The following is a 21320-nucleotide window of genomic DNA, read 5'->3' as shown; positions in this document are numbered from 1 at the left end:
ATCCAAAACAAACACAAAAATGTGTCACTGAGCACAAAATGAAGCTTCTGCCATGGTCGTCCCAGTCCCCTGACCTGAACCCTATAGAAAATGAGTGGAGTGAACTGAAGAGAAGAAGCACCAACATGGATCTGGGAATCTGAAGGATCTGTAGGAAGATCATAAAGCAATGATCTCTGCTCTCTTGTCAGGTGTTCTCCAAACTCATTAGGCATTATAGGAGAAAACTCAGAGCCGTTATCTTGGGAAAAGGACATTGCAATAATTGGGTGCCAATAATTGTGGCCAACATGAACTAGAGAAATACATTTATTTCATAATGTGAGTTTGTCTTTAATTAATGAGAATTCAGTGAATTATCATGTTCCTGAATTATCATGTTCCTCATGGCTGATTTCCAGAGTATTAATTTTCTTTACCACAACGACCTGTAAATAAAACATATTTGCTTTTTACATATCATAATAATTTAATCATTCCTATTTGTGCAGCTTATTATTTCATAAGTTGGTTGTGAAAACAGACTCACGTTTATCAGTGTTCACTTTCTGGATCACCTTTTTAGGAGCTTGAGACCATCTCAGTGTCACATCTGTGTATCCTCTATCAGCCAGAGCAGATCCCAACTGAAAATTCATACTGAAATGATTTAGACTGGAATATGATAAACACAAATCTTCATGTCTAAAAGAAGTTGCTTAAAACATTGCAGGTTTCTACATATGAAGTAATGGACAAAATTAGTACATCTACAATTATACTGTGTTTACACAGAAATCTAACATTCATTTTAAAAACAGTCAAACTTTATTCAGGTAAATTCAGCAAAAAACATTTCAAAATAAATCATAAATCATAAATGTTTTTGTGAACATTTTAAAGGTTTCATTGCGTTTCATTTCAAGTGCATCTCACAAACTACAAAGAGACTACAGAGTCTCTTTAAAAAAGCAGCTGGTATTTTACAATAATCATGAAAGTTGAATATGTTTCTTTCTCTCACCTGTTTCAGAATGTTTTCTCTCATTGAAGGGTTGGTCAAATCATTGCTGGAGTTAAACTGCATCTTTACAAATGATCTTTTTAAATCAGGACCTAAACAAAGATACATTCATACATGTAAATAAAAGTTGGACATAGTGGTGTATTAGAGTTAAAAAATGATATAAATACTGTTCGGTTTATCGCACAAACCGATCGTTTTGTGTCTTAGGACATCAATGTGTCGTCACGAGCTGCAGGGTTTAATTTGGACTTGTCTATGCAAGTGTTATTTACTCTTATAGTAGAAGTTCCCATCCACTAGCATTATTTGACTGACAGACGGCAACGGTTGGAGTTAAAAATCATCATTTGTGTTCTACTGAAGAAACAAAGTCACCTACATCTTGGATGTGCTGGGGGTAAGCAGATAAACATCAAATTTTCATTTTTGGGTGAACTATCCCTTTAAGAGTTAAAGTGATAGTTGCATAGCTGTCAATAGAGGGACAGAGAGCTCTCAATTTTCATCAAAAAGATTTTCATTTGTGTTTCGAAGATGACGAAAAGTCTTTGGACCACAAGTTTGGATTGTACACATAATTTACTTGAGCTTGCATATATTAAAACATATCCACGCTCCTCACTGCATCTCAGTGACAACATATATGATGTATGTGAAGACATTATTATTATCTTATATTATAAACCAATATGACTGATGTACCTTCTCCAAAGACCTTCATCTCACAAAGAGTGAGTAACTTCATGTTTCCAGGAATGATCAGATTCACATAACGTCCCTCCATCCCATTACATGAGTAGCTGGAGGACTTGCCTGCTGGAATATCAGGAATAACAGCACATCTACAGACACAGAGAGAAACTGATTAAGGATATAAAGATACTGTCATATCTTCAAATTCACATTAATTCTTCCATTTGTGCTCAATGTCTCACATTCTTTCAACCTCAAGAGTCTCACATGGGATTGTTGGTGCCATTGTTCTCCAAAGAGTTTCCGATGCGAATCTCAGCGCTGTTTATTTGTTCTGCACAGCAGTCTTTTCTGTTAGTGACGACCACTTTGCTAATTCTGTAAATATGATGCAGATCCAGCCTCCACCATGGGTTAGTCTCATAAAGAGTTGACGAGCATCCCGTGTACAACTGCTGGAGACCTCGATCAACTGCCTTTTCAGCAAACCAGTCCCCAGATGTTGACGACTGTGTAGCAGATCCATCTACTGCTAGATTTTCTAGAAAATTTAGGCAAAAATCTATATATAGAAGCTAAATGAGGATATAAAAACAGTCAAACAAAGGAGCACGCAAGATTATTAACAAGGTAACGAACAAGGCACAGGTCAAATGGAACACAGAAGACAAATCCTAAAATACAAGCAATATGATATATATATATATATATATATATATATATATATATATAGATTGTTTATTGAAATTATAACATGCATGCTTGTTCTTTTGAGGGCCTGTATTTCAAGTCTGGCATGGAATTTTCCCCTTAAGGGATTAATAGTTTTACTTTTTCTTTCAATAAACTATCTCCATTTTCAATAACACTCATTTGGAATGAAAATTGTTTCAATTATTGCTGGATAATTGAACGTTAATTTATGCGATTGATGTGGACTGTTTAACGTGTTAAAAATGAATCCAATGAATGCATTTTTTGCTTCCTATACTGATTTTTCCAAATTCCTGAGGTTAGCATTAACAAACACAATCCTTCTTCACAAGAATACATCTGTCAGAATAATTTGTATGTAAGAGATTATCAAAGCATGAATACAGTCTTACTAGTTTGGAAGGACATGAGCATGAATAAAGTATAATTTTCAGTTTTGGTGAACTATCCTTTTAAAGCAAGATTTATCTATGGCATGAATTACCTGCCAAATACCCATAGACTCCAACCTCACAAAGAGAAAGAACCTTTTGATCACCAGGAATATAAACATTCACATAACGTCCCTCCATCTCATTACATGTGTAGTTGTAGGACTCTCCTGCTGGAATAGCAGGAATAACAGCACATCTACAGACAGAGAGAGAAACTGATGAAGTAGATAAAGATACTGTCATATATTCACATTTGTACTCAAACTCAAGAGTCTCACATGGGATTGTTGGTGCCGTTGTTTTCCAAAGAGTTTCCGATGTGAATCTCCGCTCCGTTTATTTGTTCTGCACAGCAGTGTTTTCTGTTAGTGACGACCACTTCTCTAACTCTGTACACATCACGCAGATCCAGCCTCCACCATGGGTTAGTCTCATTAAGGGTTGATGAACATGATGTACTCAACTGCTGGAGACCTCGATTACTGTCAATGGCCTTTTCTGCAGACCAGCTCCCAGAAGATGTTGACGACTGTGAAGCAGCGGCTCCTACTGCCCGATTTCCTGACAAATTAATAAAAACCTGTAGTGACCCATCTATATGCACAATTTGAACAAGCGTGTGTATGAATAAGATTTCTATGCTTATTTCTGCCATGGAATAAAAAGAAAAAAGTCAGAATTGTGAGATGTTAACTCAATTCACGACAAAGTAACATGGGGAAGACAATGGCTTTAAATACAAGAGCTAAGAGAACACATGACTATGGCAACCAATGGGGAAGTGACACAAGGAACAAGAGAACAAATGACAGAACAGAACTCAGAAACACATGACCATAACCAATGAGAACATGACACATAGACTAAGGGAGAACATGAGGAGCAAGGGAAGCATGACACAAACAAGCAACATGAATCAAACTACAAAATAAGAGACATCATAAACATAAACACAAAACCAAAACATACGTGACAGATCCCCCCTCTAAAGGCGGCTCCCGACAGGAGGGGAAACTTGGGCAGACGTGAAGTGAGGGGGCTCTGCTGTGGCAGCCTTGGTGTGACAAGGCTCTGGCATGGCAAGTGTGGCAGCCGTGGCATGAAGAGGCTCCAGCATGGGATGGCGAGGCTCTAGCGTGGGATGGTGAGGCTCTGGCATGGCAGCCGTGGCAGCCGTGGCAAGACGAGGTTCTGGCGTGGCAGCTGTGGCAAGACGAGGTTCTGGCGTGGCAGCCGTGGCAAGATGAGGCTCAGGTGTGGTAGCCGTCTCTGAACACTGGTCAGGGGTTGGAGTCCCCTCTGGACACTGGTCAGGGGCTGGAGCAGATGTGTGTGCAGCCCACAAGACGCTGGGAGCAGGCCCTGGCGTGGCAGGCGTTGTTGGGAGCAGGTACTGGCGTGGCAGGCATGGTGGGAGCAGGCCCTGGCGGGAGCAGGCCCTAGCTTGGCAGGCGGGGCAAGCATGGCGTGAACAGGTCCTGGCGTGGCAGGCGTGGCAAGCATGGCATGAACAGGCCCTGATCTGGGAGGCATGACAGGAACAGACCTTGGCTTGGCAGACACGGTGTGAACAGTCTGTGGCTTAGAAGGCATCACGTGAACAGGCACTGATCTGGCTAGCATAACGTGAACAGTCTCTGGTAGGGCAGGTCCGACGTGAGCAGTTTTTGACTTGGTAGGCATGACGTGAAAAGAAACTGACCTGGCTGGCTTGGAGTGAACTGGACTTGGCGTGGCGACGTGAACAACTCCTGACATGATGGATGGGATGTGGAGACTCTTTTATGGAAGTAAATTAATGCCAAATGTTTTTGAAATAAAAAGCTTGTTGAATTGCACTAACTGAAAAAAAATATGCATTACATTAGCTGTGCTTGCATTTTGATGCACTGTATCTTTAAGGCTTGCATTTTTATTGGCTGAAATTCAACATGGTCGTATATTTAAGCTGTGAATATTTCAATTAAAAATATTTCACACACATTTTCATTATTAAAAATTCAATAATTTATATTCACCTTTCAGATTTCACTTCCAAAATATTCATCCTGTTTAAAAATACAACCTATAAAATTCGACTAGCAATTTTCAGTCCATTTTATTTCGCTTTTCAAATTCGCTTCCACAAATTCAGTGGGTCAAATTCGGCAGAAAATTCAACATTTCACATCCGGGAACTGCAGGAAAAGCAGTAGAGTGCCGATGCATGATATCCATCTGCTGTTAGTCTTCTTCACCAGCAGGTGCCGCTAGCAGCTGTTTACAAAGACGAGCAACAGCTAGTAAGTCATCATTCATTCATAAAAACGGATTTACAGAATTAGAGCAAGTGGTAAGTGAATGTGTGATGATTATCAGGGCCAGTATAAATGCAGAAAAGCTGATAAAGACACACAAGCTGCATTTATTTTTAATTCAGTGTCTTTACGGTTAATTTCCCTGTGTAGGCTATAGCTTTCTCTAGTAAACAAGATAACGTTATCGCCCGATGCTGGTGTACAGATCAAACGTTAAATCTGAGGTAGAAAAATATTTCTTTCTGTTGTTTATTTTCCTTAACTTTATATCGCGGCGCTGTGTTGTAATAGCCTACTAGGATTTCCCTCATTCGTCATAGGATTCCCCCTGCCATCAGGACATATAAAACTCTTAACACAGCTTAATGGACTCGAACAGAGATATAAAAGACCAAACTCGCACCTCATTTTTTATTTAAGTTATACTATAGAGGCTAAGTTATACTATAAAGCAGATACTGGCATAAAGTTAGTTTGACGCTGAACGTTTGATATTCGCAAATTTAGGGACCGTCTCTAAAGTTACAACATTGGTATTCACGTTTCTACCTTCTACCAAACTCTTGTAGACATGCACATATTCAAACACACCTCACTCAAAGTACATCCATATATACTATTTCTCTCTCTCTTTTTTTTTTTTTTTTCTTTTTTTTACACGTTCATCACACAATTCGTTCTACTTTTTTCATTTTTATTTTACCTGATCATATATTATCCTGCTTATACAAATGTTACATTGTGTTGCCAAAGCATTTATATGAGCAGGAAAAATAAAATGAACTAAGCAGAACTAATTGTGTGATGAATGTGTAAAAAAAAAAAAAAAAAGCATATGTGCATGTACTTTGAGTTGTGTGTGTGTGTGTGTGTGAGAGAGAGAGAGAGAGGTCGCATCACTGTTCGACCTGACACCTAGATGAACACTTTACAGTTGGTTTTGTGATTGTAAAACATTCTCTTCACATGCTATTGAGCTTTAAATTGTGGCATTTTTTTGTATGATCCCATATAGTAGTGAAATACTTAGCAATATTTACATATTACTTGACAGTTTATCTGGGAACACTTTACAGTAAGATTCATAATGTATTAACAAACGTGAACTATCCATGAGCAATTCATTTGTTACTGTATTTGTTAATCTTTGTTAACGTTAATAAACATACAGCAGTTCATTGTTCATGTTAGTTCACAGTGCATTAACTAATGTTAATACAACTCTTGATTTTAATAATGTATTAGTAAATGCTGGAATTAACATTAACAAAGATTAATAAGTGCTGTAGAAGTGCAGTTCATATTAACTAGTTAATATAAAGTGTTACCTTTTATTTGAATAAACATCAAAAATCTAAAATGTTTGCATTATACCTGACACCAAGATGAACAATTTACAGTTGGTTTCGTGACTACGTCATTCTCTTTAAACTAGCCTGACGTGGTCATACTCAATTCTAGTCAGAATATGAAATATTCCCAAAAAATGTTGTGGGCGGAGTTCGGGCTGGCACCCAGGCTATCTTTAAACGCTATTGAAGGTAGAAACGTGAATACCAATGTCGTAACTTTAGAGACGGTCCCTAAATTTGCGAATATCAAACGTTCAGCGTCAAACTAACTTTATACCAGTATTTGCTTTCTTGGAGCCTCTATAGTATAACTTACATCAAAAATGAGGTGCGAGTTTGGTCTTTTATATCTCTGTTCGAGTCCATTAAGCTGTGTTAAGAGTTTTAACTTACCGTAATTCCTCAAATAAAAACCGGGGCCTTTATTTACCTGATCTGCAGAAGGTAACAGGCTTTTATTTGAAGCAGGCTTTTATTAGAGGCAGGCCTTTATTTCTAATTCCATCTGTTTGATAAATAATTGTTTTAAATAAACCGTTTTAAATTAAAAGCGATAGCGTTCCAGTGGACAGAGATAATTAATTTAAGAAATATTTACAAAAATATCACCATATACAACAACAGCCAGAAGGGCGACAAAGCAATTTGGGTCAGAATTATGGAAATCAAACACCACCATTGTGTCAGTTTGAACCCTGTAAATGTACAGAGTGTTTATTTCAAATACAGGTGCTAACGTACAGTATTGCTGGTAGATCAACAAGAGCATATGTAAAACGCATTGCTGGTTTGCAGCACACCAGTATCTGATTAACGTTACAGACGGTATCTATAACCAGCATGAACATGACAAAAAAAAAAAAAAAATCAATGTTTCCTCAGAGCTACACATAAGTTATTATCGGTATGAAAACAACAACAACAAATCTGAAGTAACGCTACTCTGGATACCGTAACTTTGATTAAAGTCAAAAGACAAAAGTCCTGACAGCAGTCAACTGCTGGTATCCAATAACATTCTGCTGCAAGCAAAATCCGAACAAAATTGCTTAAAAATAACATCGTCGCAGCTTAACTTGATAAATGAAACGGTGTAATTACCCATAACAAAATATTTGGTGGTCAGTCCTCCTCCTCAAAATCACCATCATCAAGAACTACAAGTTCATTGTTGAACAGCTCCTCTTCATCTTCCTCGTCCTGAAGTGCTTCGCGCCGGTTCTCCCGGCCCTGCTGTCGGACCTGATCGAGCGCCTCCCTTCCAGCGGCGCAAGGCTGTCCCTCCCTGAAGCAGAGGATGACATCATCTTCGCTCCCGTCAGTTTTCACAGACAGTCCACAAACTTTGAAAGACTTTTTGATCATATCCACGTCCAGTTTGTCCCAGGCGGCGACCACCCAGTCCACAAGCAGGCGTCGGGCGGGGGCTTTTAAGTTACCTCCGGCTGTGTACTCCTTATCTGCATCCCCTGCCATCCACTGATCGTAGGCATTGTGCAGGCTCGCCTTGAAGGGTTGGTTCCACATCACATCGGGGGCTTGGATATATTTAGTGCAGCCTCCCGGGATCACCGCTGTTGTGATATTGTAGCCACATTTTAGTTCCTCTTTGGTGGCGGCACTGATGTGGCAGCGGTACGAGTCCCACGCCAGCAGCCGCGGGGTGAAGTTGAATTTTCCCACCACAGACTTCAGCCAGTCAGCCGTGAGAGCGTCATTCATCCAGCCATTCACAGAAGTGGTGATTACTGCGCTGGAGATCTGCTGCTGCATCGCCTTCACTTCACGAATAGCCCCTTTAAAAACAATATAAGGCTTCAGTTTGGTGCCGTCGGCTTTGCCAGCGAGGACAACGGTAAGATGGCTTTTTTCGTGTCCTGTGGTTTTTAGAGCCACACTCTTTGCTCCTCGTGTGTCAACAGTAGAGGGAGACACCATATCGAACCAAACTGCAGTCTCGTCCATTGCAATGATGTCCTTTTCTAAAATCTTTTTAGAACTGACAGCCTTGCTAACGTAGTCAACGTACGAAACAAGTTTCTCAGTTAGTAGATCTGGGTCTTTCTGGGCCATGGTGGTGCGACGTCGAAGTGAGAAACCATTGCGCTGTAGAAATCTTTGTAGCCAACCCCTGCTAGCCACAAACAAATCTCCTCCATCACTCACAGAACTGTAGATCTCCAACGCTTTATTTTGTATCATTTTTCTTGATACTCGGTTGTGTTTGTCCCGCATGGAGTAGATCCAGTCAGGTAGCATTGTTTCTAGCTCCAGGCTAACTTTTTTCCTCCCACCTCCAACTAGCCGTGCTCTGGTTTTGTCGGCTAATCTTGTCAGCTCATCCTTCTGTTTCTTCCAATATCGGATTCTCCTGGGGTCAATGTCGAAATATCTCGCAGCTTTTTCACCCGAGTTTTCCTCTGCATACTTTAAAACTCTTTGTTTAAATTTTAATTCAAATTTTCGTCTGGGTGCCATGCTCCTGAAGTTCGTTTTCAATAAAGTTGTTGAAAAGTCCGTCACTGGCACTAAATGAGACACGTGTTAAATCCAATGTTGCTACTGCCATCTATTGACACCTGTACATTATATGAAAGGCACTTAGGAGATTATCCACACAAATTTTCCCCCGGCCTTTATTTAAGACCGGCCTTTATTTGTCCGTGTTGACCACGCCCCCGGCCACTATCAGAGGCCCGGCGTTTATTTGACTACCGGTTTTTATTTGAGGAATTACGGTATATGTCCTGATGGCAGGGGGAATCCTATGATGAATGAGGGAAATCCTAGTATTATGACACAGCGCCGCGATATAAAGTTAAGGAAACTAAACAACAGAGAGAAATATTTGTCTACCTCAGATTTTACGTTTGATCTGTACAGCATCGGGCAATAATGTTATCTTGTTCACTAGAGAAAGCTATAGCCTACACAGGGAAATTAACCGTAAAGACACTGAATTAAACATAAATGCAGCTTTTTGTGTCTTTATCAGCTTTTCTGCATTTATACTGGCCCTGATAATCATCACACATTCACTTACCGCTTGCTCTAAGTCTGTAAATCCGTTTTTATGAATGAATGATGACTTACTAGCCGTTGCTCGTCTTTGTAAACAGCTGCTAGCGGCACCTGCTGGTGAAGAAGACTAACAGCAGATGGATATCATGCATCGGCACTCTACTGCTTTTTCTGCAGTTCCCGGATGTGAAATGTTGAATTTTCTGCCGAATTTGACCCACTGAATTTGTGGAAGCGAATTTGAAAAGTGAAATAAAATGGACTGAAAATTGCTAGTCGAATTTTATAGGTTGTATTTTTAAACAGAATGAATATTTTGGAAGTGAAATCTGAAAGGTGAATATAAATTATTGAATTTTTAATAATGAAAATGTGTGTGAAATATTTTTAATTGAAATATTCACAGCTTAAATATATGACAATGTTGAATTTCAGCCCATAAAAATGCAAGCCTTAAAAATACAGTGCATCAAAATGCAAGCACAGCTAATGTAATGCATATTTTTTTTCAATTAGTGCAATTCAACAAGCTTTTTATTTCAAAAACATTTGGCATTAAATTACTTCCATACTCTTTGGTGTGATGGATGCTGTAGGGTTGCGAGGGTCCTTATCCGCAACTCCTACAGTAAATGAGGATCCACCCAACAGAAGGGCATGGTCAATGTACTGAGCCAGGGAGAAATGGATTTTCCCCCCTGGCATCCATGATCGAATGGGTTCATTAAGTCCATGACAAAAAATGTCCTTTAGCGCAAAATATCATCGAAGTCAACCAGGTGAGAGAGAGTTCACAAAAATCTTCTACATATTCTTCCAGGGGATGTCACATGATAGGTCTGGGGGCGGGGCAAGTGCATTAAATGTGTTCATTTTAACATTATTTTTCACTGCAATGAATTAATCTAATTTACACATTAAATCAACAGCCCAAATTGAAATATTTCATTAGCTCATTGAACAAAGCTTACTCAAGGAAAAACAGTTGCTAGCAAGCAGCTTTGAGCCAAGACAAACAAACAAGTTCAAAGATGGACATCTACCACTTATTACACAGCTTTTCACCACATAATAATGATGGGGATGTAAAATATATATTTAAAAGGAAGCCATTTTAAAAATCTTAAACATTTATTACCATTAACGTAACGTAACGTAACGTAACGTAAAAACTATAGCAATATTAACATAGGCCTACTGAAAGTCCTCTGATTTAATTTAAAATACAGTCAAAAATTGAGAGGCAAGATGGCAGCAGGTGTGTTCGAATGAGAGAGAGACATTAACAAAAACCTCGGAATGACGCAACTCAGACCTCAGAATCAAGCATTTCAGAGAGGTGCGTAATAAAAAATATTACATTAAATATTGAATTACCTGCCAAATACCCGTAAACTCCAACTTCACAAAGAGTAAGAAACTCCTCAACTCCAGGAATATGAACAACCATGTAACGTCCCTCCATCCCGCCACATGAGAAAGTGGCCGTGGCACTGGCTGCAAGAGTAGAAATTACACCACATCTACAGACACAGAGATCATCTGTTATCGGGGTCACACTTTGGTTTAGAGTCCAATTTTCACTATTAAACATACGACTTTTGCCCAATTAAGTTTATATAAAATAAAATTAAAATTAAAGAGTTAGTTCACCCAAAAATTAAAATTATCTCATGATTTACTCACCCTCAAGCCATCCTAGGTGTACATCTTCTTTCAGATGAACGCAATCAGTGTTACAATATATTAAAATAATATTCTGGCTCTTCCAAGCTTTATAATTGGAGTGAATAGTAACCGTGATTTTGAAATCCAAAATTGACGACTCATAAAAACAATCCACACGGCTCCATGGGGGTTAATAAAGGCCTTCTGAAAGAAGTTGATGCAAAAACTTGAGATAATGAGATCCAGGCAGTCCAGCAATGATTATGTCAGATTAAATTTGAATGAGGAATAACAAATTTATTAATTAAAAATTATAGAGACAAACAAATTAATTAAGTAATTAATAATTAATAATAAAATTTAGAGTATTGTAAAATACAGAGTATTGTATCTAATAGATGAAGATCAGAATATACAGAAAGAAGGAACAAAATGAAGACACTTGAAGAATGAAATGAGAGATAGAAGAGGAGAAGCAGAAAGGCAAAGGGAAGCAAAGCAAAGGAAAAAGCTAAACTATCAACGACTCAGTCCATTTTATACCATAAGCATAGGGAAATTTACATCCCACTCAAACTTATGTTTTGTTCTTATCAGAAAAGGTCAAATGGATTTACCCATTATGTCATAGACTGGACAAGTGTCAAAAATAAATATAGGGGTTCTTTTGACACCCTTAAGGGAATTGTGCAGATCTTACATTATCACATGTAAGAAGAAATAATAACGGACATGTTTTGATATAAAAAGTACATGATCAAATGAGCAACTCATTCTGAAAACATCACTTCTGCAGTACTTGGCAAACGTCCAATATCTAACCACAAATGTGTCAACGTGACCTGTCACATTGGAATACTTTAAAAATAATTGAATATAACAAGCACACATACTCTTAAATATAAAAGAATAATAACCATAAAGGAGTACAATAAAAAGTAAATACTTGAAAATATGATGAGGATTATATATGGATTAGGATTACATGAATATATGAAATCAAAAGTAATATTGATAAATCATAAGCCATAAATTATTAACATAAAATATGAATAAAATGTATGAATATGAATATTGACCATTTTGGATCCACCAGAAGTAATGTGTTTTTGTAAGAAAAATATCCATATTTATAAACTAGAATCACTGGCTTCCGTATGTAAGGCGATTCCGGTGGACCTGATCAGAAGCGCAGAGGATAGAGCAAAACAAATCACCAGTCACAAATTAGAAGTCTAAAACAAGAATTCTTAAATGAATAATGTTAGAGGAGTTTAAGTTTGTTGCCCAGCCTTATTAGTTTGAACCGCAAGAGGTGTCTACTCTCACATAAGCTTATCCTACTCCTACATCCTACATCATGCATCAAGTCAGAGGTCACTCTTCTGCTGGAACTCGACTTGCAAACGACCGCTGCCAGAAGTCAATGATTATAGTTTAAAATCTCTTAAATCTTTATTAACCCCCTGGAGTTGAATTATGATGGATGGATGTGCTTTCTTTGCCTTTAAATTCTTGAGCCCCATTCACTCCCATGATGAAGCCTGGAAGAGCCAGAATACTTTTAACATAACACCGATTGTGTTTGACTGAAAGAATAACGTTTTGAACACATAGGATGGCTTGAGCGTGAGTCAATTATGGGATAATTTTTATTTTTGGGTGAACTAACCCTTCAAGGGATATAGAATATGGTCATGCAGAAAAAGTCATTAATACAGTATTTTACTTTAAAAGTACTAATAGCCAATATCCTAGTTATCAGGTTCTGTTCATCTGCAGCCACATTAATCAAAAGAAAGCCTCACATGGGGTTGTTGTAGACATCAGGGAAGTTCCCGATGCGAATCACTGCCCCGTTTATCCTCGAAGCAAAATCGTTTCTGTTAGTGATGGTCACTCTGTTCACTCTGTATACCTTCAGTAGATCCACTCTCCACCACGGGTCAGTCTCAAATTTGGTGTGGGCCCAGGTGGTGAGCAAACCATCAATAGCACGTGTAGATACCCAGTCTTCATAATCTGATGACTGACTAGTTTTGCCCCATAGTGCTGCGTTCTCTGGAAAATGTTTTAGGGACAAAGAGAAAGTTGTCACCATCGACCATTAGGTCTCAATGAGGATTTTTAAAGCATCTTGCCAAACTAATCTTTATTACTCATGTCTACCACAGGGTCAGAAACTAAGGGTTAAGGTTGCACAAATGCCACAGGTATTTAAAATGAAGGGGTAAAAGAATGATGCTTTTTTATTTTATTGGTTTCCAACATTTCTCATTTGATGCGTTTGATGTGATATATTGAGTAAAAAAGGGATATCAAAGTGCCTCAGAGCTTAATACATTTCTAAGTGCTTTTATATTTGCCAGTTCAAACAGACAAAACACAACATGAGTAAAGTTTGAATAAAATAAATGATTCTTACCTTCTTGTCCATTTGCCCTTTCCTCAATCAATAAAAACCCTGTGGAGTATCAGAGAACCAGGTTTTGTTGAATCACATTCAGATTTGCATTTTTTATTTAATTTACTTTGATATTGTCACTAACAAAATATCATCTGAATGATAATGGAAACATAAAACATTGATCTGTGTAATGAGCATGCCGGAGGAAACTGATAAACTAATAATAATAATAATAATATACAACCAACAGAATATTGTAATCTAAAGTGAGATGAGGAATCACTACCAGACCTTCTTGACAAACACAGACCGTCAAACCATTCGCATACACAAATGAGCAACTATTTAACATAAGATTTGTTTGGTAAAGTAGATCTTAAAAAACAAAAACAAAACAAAACAAAACAAAACAAATCAAAAAAACCTTCTGTCATTTATTACTCACCCTCATGTCGTTCCACACCCGTAAGACCTTCGTTCATCTTCAGAACACAAATTAAGATATTTTTGATGAAATCCAATGGCTCAGTGAGGCCTGCATAGCCAGCAATGACATTTCCTCTCTCAAGATCAATTAATGTACTAAAAACATATTTAAATCAGTTCATGTGAGTACAGTGGTTCAATATTAATATTATAAAGCCACAAGAATATTTTTGGTGCGCCAAAAAAAACAAAATAACTTATTTAGTGATGGCCGATTTCAAAACAATGTTCAGGAAGCATCGGAGCATTATGAATCAGTGTGTCGAATCATGATTCGGATCGTGTGTCAAACTGCCAACGGCTAAAATCACGTGACTTTGGCACTCCAAACAGCAGATCCGATACACTGATTCATTTGTGCTCCGATGCTTCCTGAAGCAGTGTTTTGAAATCGGCCATCACTAAATAAGTCATTATTTAGTTTTTTTTGGCTCACCAAAAATATCCTCGTCACTTTATAATATTAATATTGAGCCACTGTACTCACATGAACTGATTTAAATATGTTTTTAGTACATTAATGGATCTTGAGAGAGGAAATGTCATTGCTGGCTATGCAGGCCTCACAGAGCCATCGGATTTCAACTTCAGATTAACGAAGGTCTTACGGGTGTGGAACAGCATGAGGGTGAGTAATAAATTACAGAATTTTCATTTTTGGGCAGGAACACACCAAGCCAACGCTGACGAACTAGTGGTGACGAAAGCAGACTGTGGGGTTGGCTCACATCAGCAATGTCTGTGTCCAGCCGATGGCCAAGTAGCACGTCCGTTATGCACCTACATAAGATGAAATGCCTTTCTGTACCAGCAGGTGGCAGTAGCAGAACAGCCAATCAGAATGACCAGATGGCCAGACGGACCGATGAGCTCCGACGCCGATCAAAGAATATACACTAACAAGAAGCGACACTCAATCAAAGAGCTCAGAACCCAAGAGGCGACACTTTAATACTTTTTGGGTAACAGCCACTAGATGGCGCTCCAGTAGCACGGCCGCCATTATGGGCTAAAAATACTAACTGGACTATTGAATCCTTCACATCTTACGCACCCAAAATCTGTGAATTTCACTGCCAAATCAGAAGCGCAATAGAACAGCTTTTTAGGCCCCGTCCACACGGAGACGCGTTTCAGTGAAACCGCACAGATTTTTTATCGGATAGGCGTTTCGTCCACACGGATCCGGCGTTTTCGAAAGGTGAAACCGGTATTTTTTGAAACCGGGTCCCAGAGTGGAAAAATTTGAAAACGCCGGCTTGGCGTTTTCGTGTGGACGGGGCAATCCGTATATTTTCTGAAACGATGACGTCATCACCTCACGTGTCGACCCTAGTCAGACGCGCTAACACCACAAAACAGCACCAACAACAGCAATAGCAGACTCTACATGCTTGCGTTCATGCTGCAGAAGCTACTGAACCAAAATAAAGCGTTATTTGTAAGCTTTGCTAAAGTTTGTATTCAGCGCGCAAGGTTTATGCGCATGCTCCAAGTCTTCTTCGCTGCTTTAAGTGCATTTTTGCGGCAGAATTACAGCGCCACATAATGGTCTGGCATATATACTACATCGTTTTGAGTCGTTTCAGTGGTTTCGTGTGGACGCAGATATTTTTTGAGACGAGGAAAAAAAAATATCGGTTTAGGGTAAGCTCCGGCTTTGTGTGAACGTAGCCTTAAATTAAGTCACCAGTAAATTGTATGGCTCCTACAGTAAATGTTTTATTGTCTTATATATGTTTTATTTTACCAGTTGTGGAATCCAACCATTCATCCATCTGAGGTAAGGTAGTTAGCCTACTTTATTGAGTATTTCCATTTTATGCAACTTTACACATTTATTAATAGTAAATTTATAATTAATAAATTTAAGATCCTCATGTTTGCAGCGAACAATATATTTCAGATCTAGTGGAGTAATAGTAATAATATCTAAGTCTGAATTTAAATAAGCTACATTGTACGTTTTAATGGATTACGCTACAAACATAATGATCTTATAATACATGATGCATTGCTGTGTCCGTTATCCCATAATTCACACTTTTGCTTTAACAGACATTAGACAACACTGCAAAATCAAGCTGTTATATTCATATATTTATTGTCCAACATTCCCAATTTTTCTGGTGCATGTCCTTAATTTAATTTCATATGTTGGTATTAATTCAGTGTTTAAAGAATTTTAACCCAAACTGACTGGGTTTCTAGAGAGCAAAGGTTTTGTGAAAAATGGCAGAAACACAGGGCTGCTGCTGGGCGCCAGTGTTGCAATGGAACCTCTTGGGTTCTACATGTCAAATAGGCCAGAAGAAAAACTGCCCGACGGTGTGTTGGTGTGTTCCTTCCTTTACAAAAGATTTTATTTCAAATAAAAGCTTTCTATTTATAAAAGAACCCTTAAAAAAAAAATGTATCACATTTCCCACAAAAATATGAAGCAGCACAACTGTTTTGAACAGAGCAGCAAATCAACATATTAGAATGATTTCTAAAGAATCATGTGACACTGAAGATTCAGCTGAAAATTCAGCTTTGATCACAGAAATAAATTACAGTTTAATATTCACATAGAAAACAGCTATTTTTAATTGTAATAATATTTCACACTATTAGTTGCTTTTGTATTATAATACGTACATCACAAGTACATAATGCAAACCATGATAACAAATGTGTGGTTAAAAAAAATGATCTTATTATAGATAAGCATGAATGTATAAAGCAGCAGGTTTGTTTGGCAAGAAATTCACACATTACAATATGTTACAAATCCACAATAGCGAGAGATGAGTGTAAACTAAACTAGAAACAGCAACATTTCCAAACAAAGGGGAAGATTGCAGAAAGCTCATTTAATATTAGTGTGAATCTAGTAAAATAGCAGATGTATGTTGTACTTTACCCAGAAAGATCCACAGGCATTTGAAGAGCTTCTTCATGTTTGATTATAGGTGTCCGTCTGTCTTTTAGGGAAGGAGAGTGAAAGTTTTATACGTTTTATGGAGGACGACCCATTTAAATGTGCATCGCATGATCAACCGTGTCTCTCCTCCCTTCTGTCACACTCGTCTGTCTCTCGTGTTTCAAACAAACACATTGTATACATGTTTAACTTGTCCTAATGTCTATTGGATCAATGTGAATTTTCTGCACAGTTGTTATTGCATAAAATTTTATTTTCATGTAGGTTTCATGAAATTGCAAAATAAAGAATTGTAGCACACATATTTTCAGTGTTCTGTTTGTTTTCCCTTGTCACATGTTCTTTGTTCTCAGTTTTCCCGACACTAGTTTGTTCACTTGGTTACCCTGATTTGAGTTCATTAGTTCTAGGTGTGTCTTATTAATTAGCCTTGTTTGCCCCTTTGTTTGCCCCAGGGTGCGAGCTACGGGGGAGTTAGGGGGTGCTCGGCTCCCCTTAATAAATCATGGGCTCCCCTGAAAACGTGATTTGTCAAATTTGGGGGGGGGTCTCAAATAATACTGACAGTGTGTTATTTTAACATGCAATTTCAGTTTTGTGTAATGTGATCATAGTGGATTATTATGTGTAAAATTGCCAAAATATCATTCATTCATGCATGACGGCAATTTAAACCTAATTCACTTCAATATAGATAACTATACATGCTATTCTTGTCATGAGCATCAAGTTGTGGGTGCGCTGCGGTGCAAATTCCACTCATGGTTAGTACGTTAACTCGAACAGCAAAGGAAGCTGACCCCAGGCCTGTGTTAAAGGTGCTCTAACCAGGTGCAGCCTGGACCACGAAACAATAAACATTCTCCAGTCAATAACCGACAAGAATGATTTTAAATGCACGTTCATGACTGTTTCAGGAAACACGGAGGGGAGGGGGAAGAGGAGGAGGGAGGGTCTTCGAACGTCAACAGGAAGTTACTCCCCCCATGATTGCTAGAGCACCTTTAAGGTAAGGCATGTTATTCGCAATAATGTGTTGTGGCTGGGTTGTTATAGGTCTGAGTGACTCTCGATGTATTAGACCTAATTTAACAGAGGAATTTCGGTATTCTTCTGTAGCCTGACGAGTAACTTTAACCATTGTTCTTGTGAACTCAAAGACAGCCTGATGCTTTGTTTATAGACTATTTGTGGGTGGCTGTTTCACCTATCAATTTGTGTCAATAATGTATTATAGTGATATAGTGATTTATCCAATATAGTGCTTGCATAAAGCAAGTAGTGTACTGTACTGTTACTGTTATGTATCTTTGTAACTCACTGTAAGCCCTCAAGCATGCGCACGACCCAATTATAAAAAACAAAAAAAACCGAAAAAAAAGTGGGCTCCCCCAAAGTCTACGGTATAGTTCGAACACTGGTTTGCCCTGTATATATTCCCTGTGTTCTCCCTCAGTCCTTGTCTGCTTTCGTCTGTACTATATGTCAATGTAATATGTTTGTGTTGATGGCGTTTCCCTTGTTTCCTGAATTGTTTGTTAAAGCCTTCCTTTCTGCATTCCTCCTCATTGTGAGTGTTTATCCACCATGGCACCTGACACATATTGTGTTCAGCAAAGATTTTCATGTGTTTGAGCATCACTCAAACACGTGTAACTCCTGTCAGTTTACACAAAGCTCACAAATGAGATGCAACACAAACAAACAGACATAACACAGACAAACAAATAAGCGTCAAATAAGCAGCTGTAGACTATACCACCGGCACGTACAATGCTTATACATGATCATGCTTTTTCTGTTGCTGAACTTAACTTTGGTCATTGTTAGATAATCAGCCTGACATTTCTTTCCCTGTTTCTCCCTGTTTTCTCTCACCTGGTCTTCATGGATGCAAGGGTAGAACAGAGACTAGTTGTTATGGTTTCGTCACACATCTGGTTTTAATGTACACAATGTATATGTGTGTGTGTTTCATGACAAGCAGCCAAGAAATGGTCCCTGCCTTTTGTATTACAAGTATAGAAGGAGTCTTCTTGGATCCTCAGGCAGGCAGGGGCACTGGACCAGATGTTGACCATATTTAGACTTGTTTTTTATATATGTACCACATTCCCATATCATGAAAGTATATTCTCATTTGACAATTGCTACACCACGCCCTGAACATGTATAAAAGCCATATACTGAAGTAAGTCTGGGAGGAGGTTTTGTGAATGGATTGGCTTCATGTTCATGACTCTTTCCCATAGGCCTATGCATTCAATGAGTGAAAAAGACAAACTGAGAATGAGGCACAAATCAGGACAATAAACATAAGATTAAAATAATCTTAATTTGGGGGCTCGTCCGGGATTTCTCCAGACAGGTAAGAAATAAAATGCTTAAGTGCATCTTACTGTCTGTTTAGAAATTGATCCTTAAATTTCCGTGCCGCGATTTTTGCCATATTTGGTCAAATCGGTTACCTCGTATTTGAATACGGGAAGGACAAAAAGAGGATTGATCACCCTTTTTGTCATTGGTGTTGTCCTCACGATTTTTGAGCGTGGGAAGAAGGAATAAATAATTATATGTGTGAAGAGATTTATTTCTTTTCCTGGTTTTCCTATTCCTTAGGATACCTCTCAGTCCTTTTTCACAATTGAATGAATTTTTTAATGATTTTAAAGAATTGGTATTGTGAAGTCCTTGCAAGGCATTAACTTAAACTGCTAAATTCATTTTTTTTTAAATTGTCTACAAAATCGATCTGGACAGGAGACAGAACATTAGAGCTATAAATAAAAATTTAAGTTCACTTTGATTTAGTGAAGTTATGAAGCAGATCCTGTTCTGTCCCTGCTGTGTTAGATTGATGGGCTGCTGATCTTAAAAGCAGTTGTATGTGAAATCCATGGTGAATTAGGAGTCAAATATCAAAATTCTTTATATTATAATTTTTTGACAATGGGGGATAGCGCAGATGCAATTGTATTTAGATAATCATCACATGATCAAACTTGCCTATCCTCCCTTCCATCTATATCACACTCACCTGTCTCTCTCTTCACTGCACCTGCAGCAGTTTCTTTCATGAACACACAGAGAATACAGAAGTTTGAGTTGCAAATGTTAGTTACTAATCACACAATTAAATCTGAAGTCCCTTCCGTTCAGGACATTTATTTCTGGACCATGTCTGAGAAAGGCAAGGTTAAACTATTAAACACCACAAACACTGTATTACTGTTTATCATAATGCCTATTGGATCAGTGTAGATTTTCTGCATTTCTAATGTTGATATTTGCTATTAATAAGCATGCTGTGATATTATGTGCTACCTTTTGTATATTTGCATATACAAAGCAGACAATATTTCAGTAACTAAAATTTACATACTGTATATTCTGTTTATTTATTTTTAGAAACCCAGGACTTGTACACTATTAACACATTCGCACATTCATTATAAACATTTTTTAACAATCTGCAATACATAATTTATTGAAAAAATATGCAATATTGCTTTGATTTCTCTTTGCATCTGCGTGAAAGTAACCCCTTTATTCCTACTCAACTCACTTTGATCGGGAATCGAACCAGTTTCTCCAGCATGGGAGGCAGGAGCGCTAACAACGACGCTAAAGACCGCAGTCTCTAGCATCAGTCACTATTGCACCCTACGTATTACTAGCTGTCCTCTGTTACACTCATCTCCCCAATCCTCACTCCCAATCTGGCCAAATTATGATAAATAAATCTATGGCAAACAATTAAATGATCATTGGCGGTTATGGTCACACAGGGTCATGGCAGCCATGTTATCCAAAAATTGGCTCTACACTACAGGATAACTCTCTGTTGACAGTTTCACCATTTTGACTCATAATTTCATAATACACACACACAAGCACGTTCCCTGCACGTTAATTTGAGAGTAAAAATAGAATCAGAAAAGACGAAGAAACACCTGATGAAGGCAAACTTAAACACTGTATGTATGTATGTTCCTCTATATACTGTACTGTGGAAGGGTAAATGGCGTAACTGTCATGAGCACCAGTTGGAGTGCCCTAGGTAGCCACTAGAGGGCACTCCAACCCGGACTGTTCCTCACCCCACTTGTGAACTTCATTTCCCAAAACACACTTCCCGGACTCATTATCCTGATTGCACCCAGCTGTTTTGTGTTTGATGATTAGTGTCTGTCTGTTTATACCCTGTTTGTTTCTGCTTTTGTTATTGAGGTTTCATTTACTGTCACTAGGTTTTTGTGTTTGTTTTCTTTGCTTATTGTGGACTGTTCTGTGGACTCTGACCCTTGCCTGCCTGG

General features: G+C 38.3%; 1 protein-coding gene across 2 annotated transcripts; it reads right to left on the bottom strand.

Annotated features, from left to right (window-relative positions):
* Positions 1-296: 296 nt before the first annotated feature.
* On the bottom strand, positions 297-11807 carry LOC125264316. 2 transcript variants are annotated; one of them, XM_048183556.1, is made up of 9 exons: positions 11204-11807; positions 10895-11040; positions 3126-3408; positions 2898-3043; positions 1967-2240; positions 1709-1848; positions 1004-1095; positions 530-626; positions 297-428 (listed from the first exon to the last, which is right to left on the bottom strand). In XM_048183556.1, exons 2-9 carry the CDS (start codon positions 10980-10982, stop codon positions 406-408), a joined length of 1143 nt encoding a protein of 380 aa, XP_048039513.1. In that variant the 5' UTR covers positions 10983-11040; positions 11204-11807; the 3' UTR covers positions 297-405. The 2 variants fall into 2 exon arrangements, with proteins under 2 accessions (XP_048039513.1, XP_048039512.1); XM_048183555.1 differs by lacking the exons at positions 10895-11040; positions 11204-11807 and having other exon boundaries at positions 3126-3756.
* Positions 11808-21320: the final 9513 nt, after the last annotated feature.

Source organism: Megalobrama amblycephala, linkage group LG3, assembly GCF_018812025.1.
Source record: "Megalobrama amblycephala isolate DHTTF-2021 linkage group LG3, ASM1881202v1, whole genome shotgun sequence".
Taxonomy (NCBI): Eukaryota; Metazoa; Chordata; class Actinopteri; order Cypriniformes; family Xenocyprididae; genus Megalobrama; species Megalobrama amblycephala.
The sequence above is the reverse complement of the archived record's forward strand: the minus strand, read 5'-3'. Positions and strand labels throughout refer to the sequence as shown.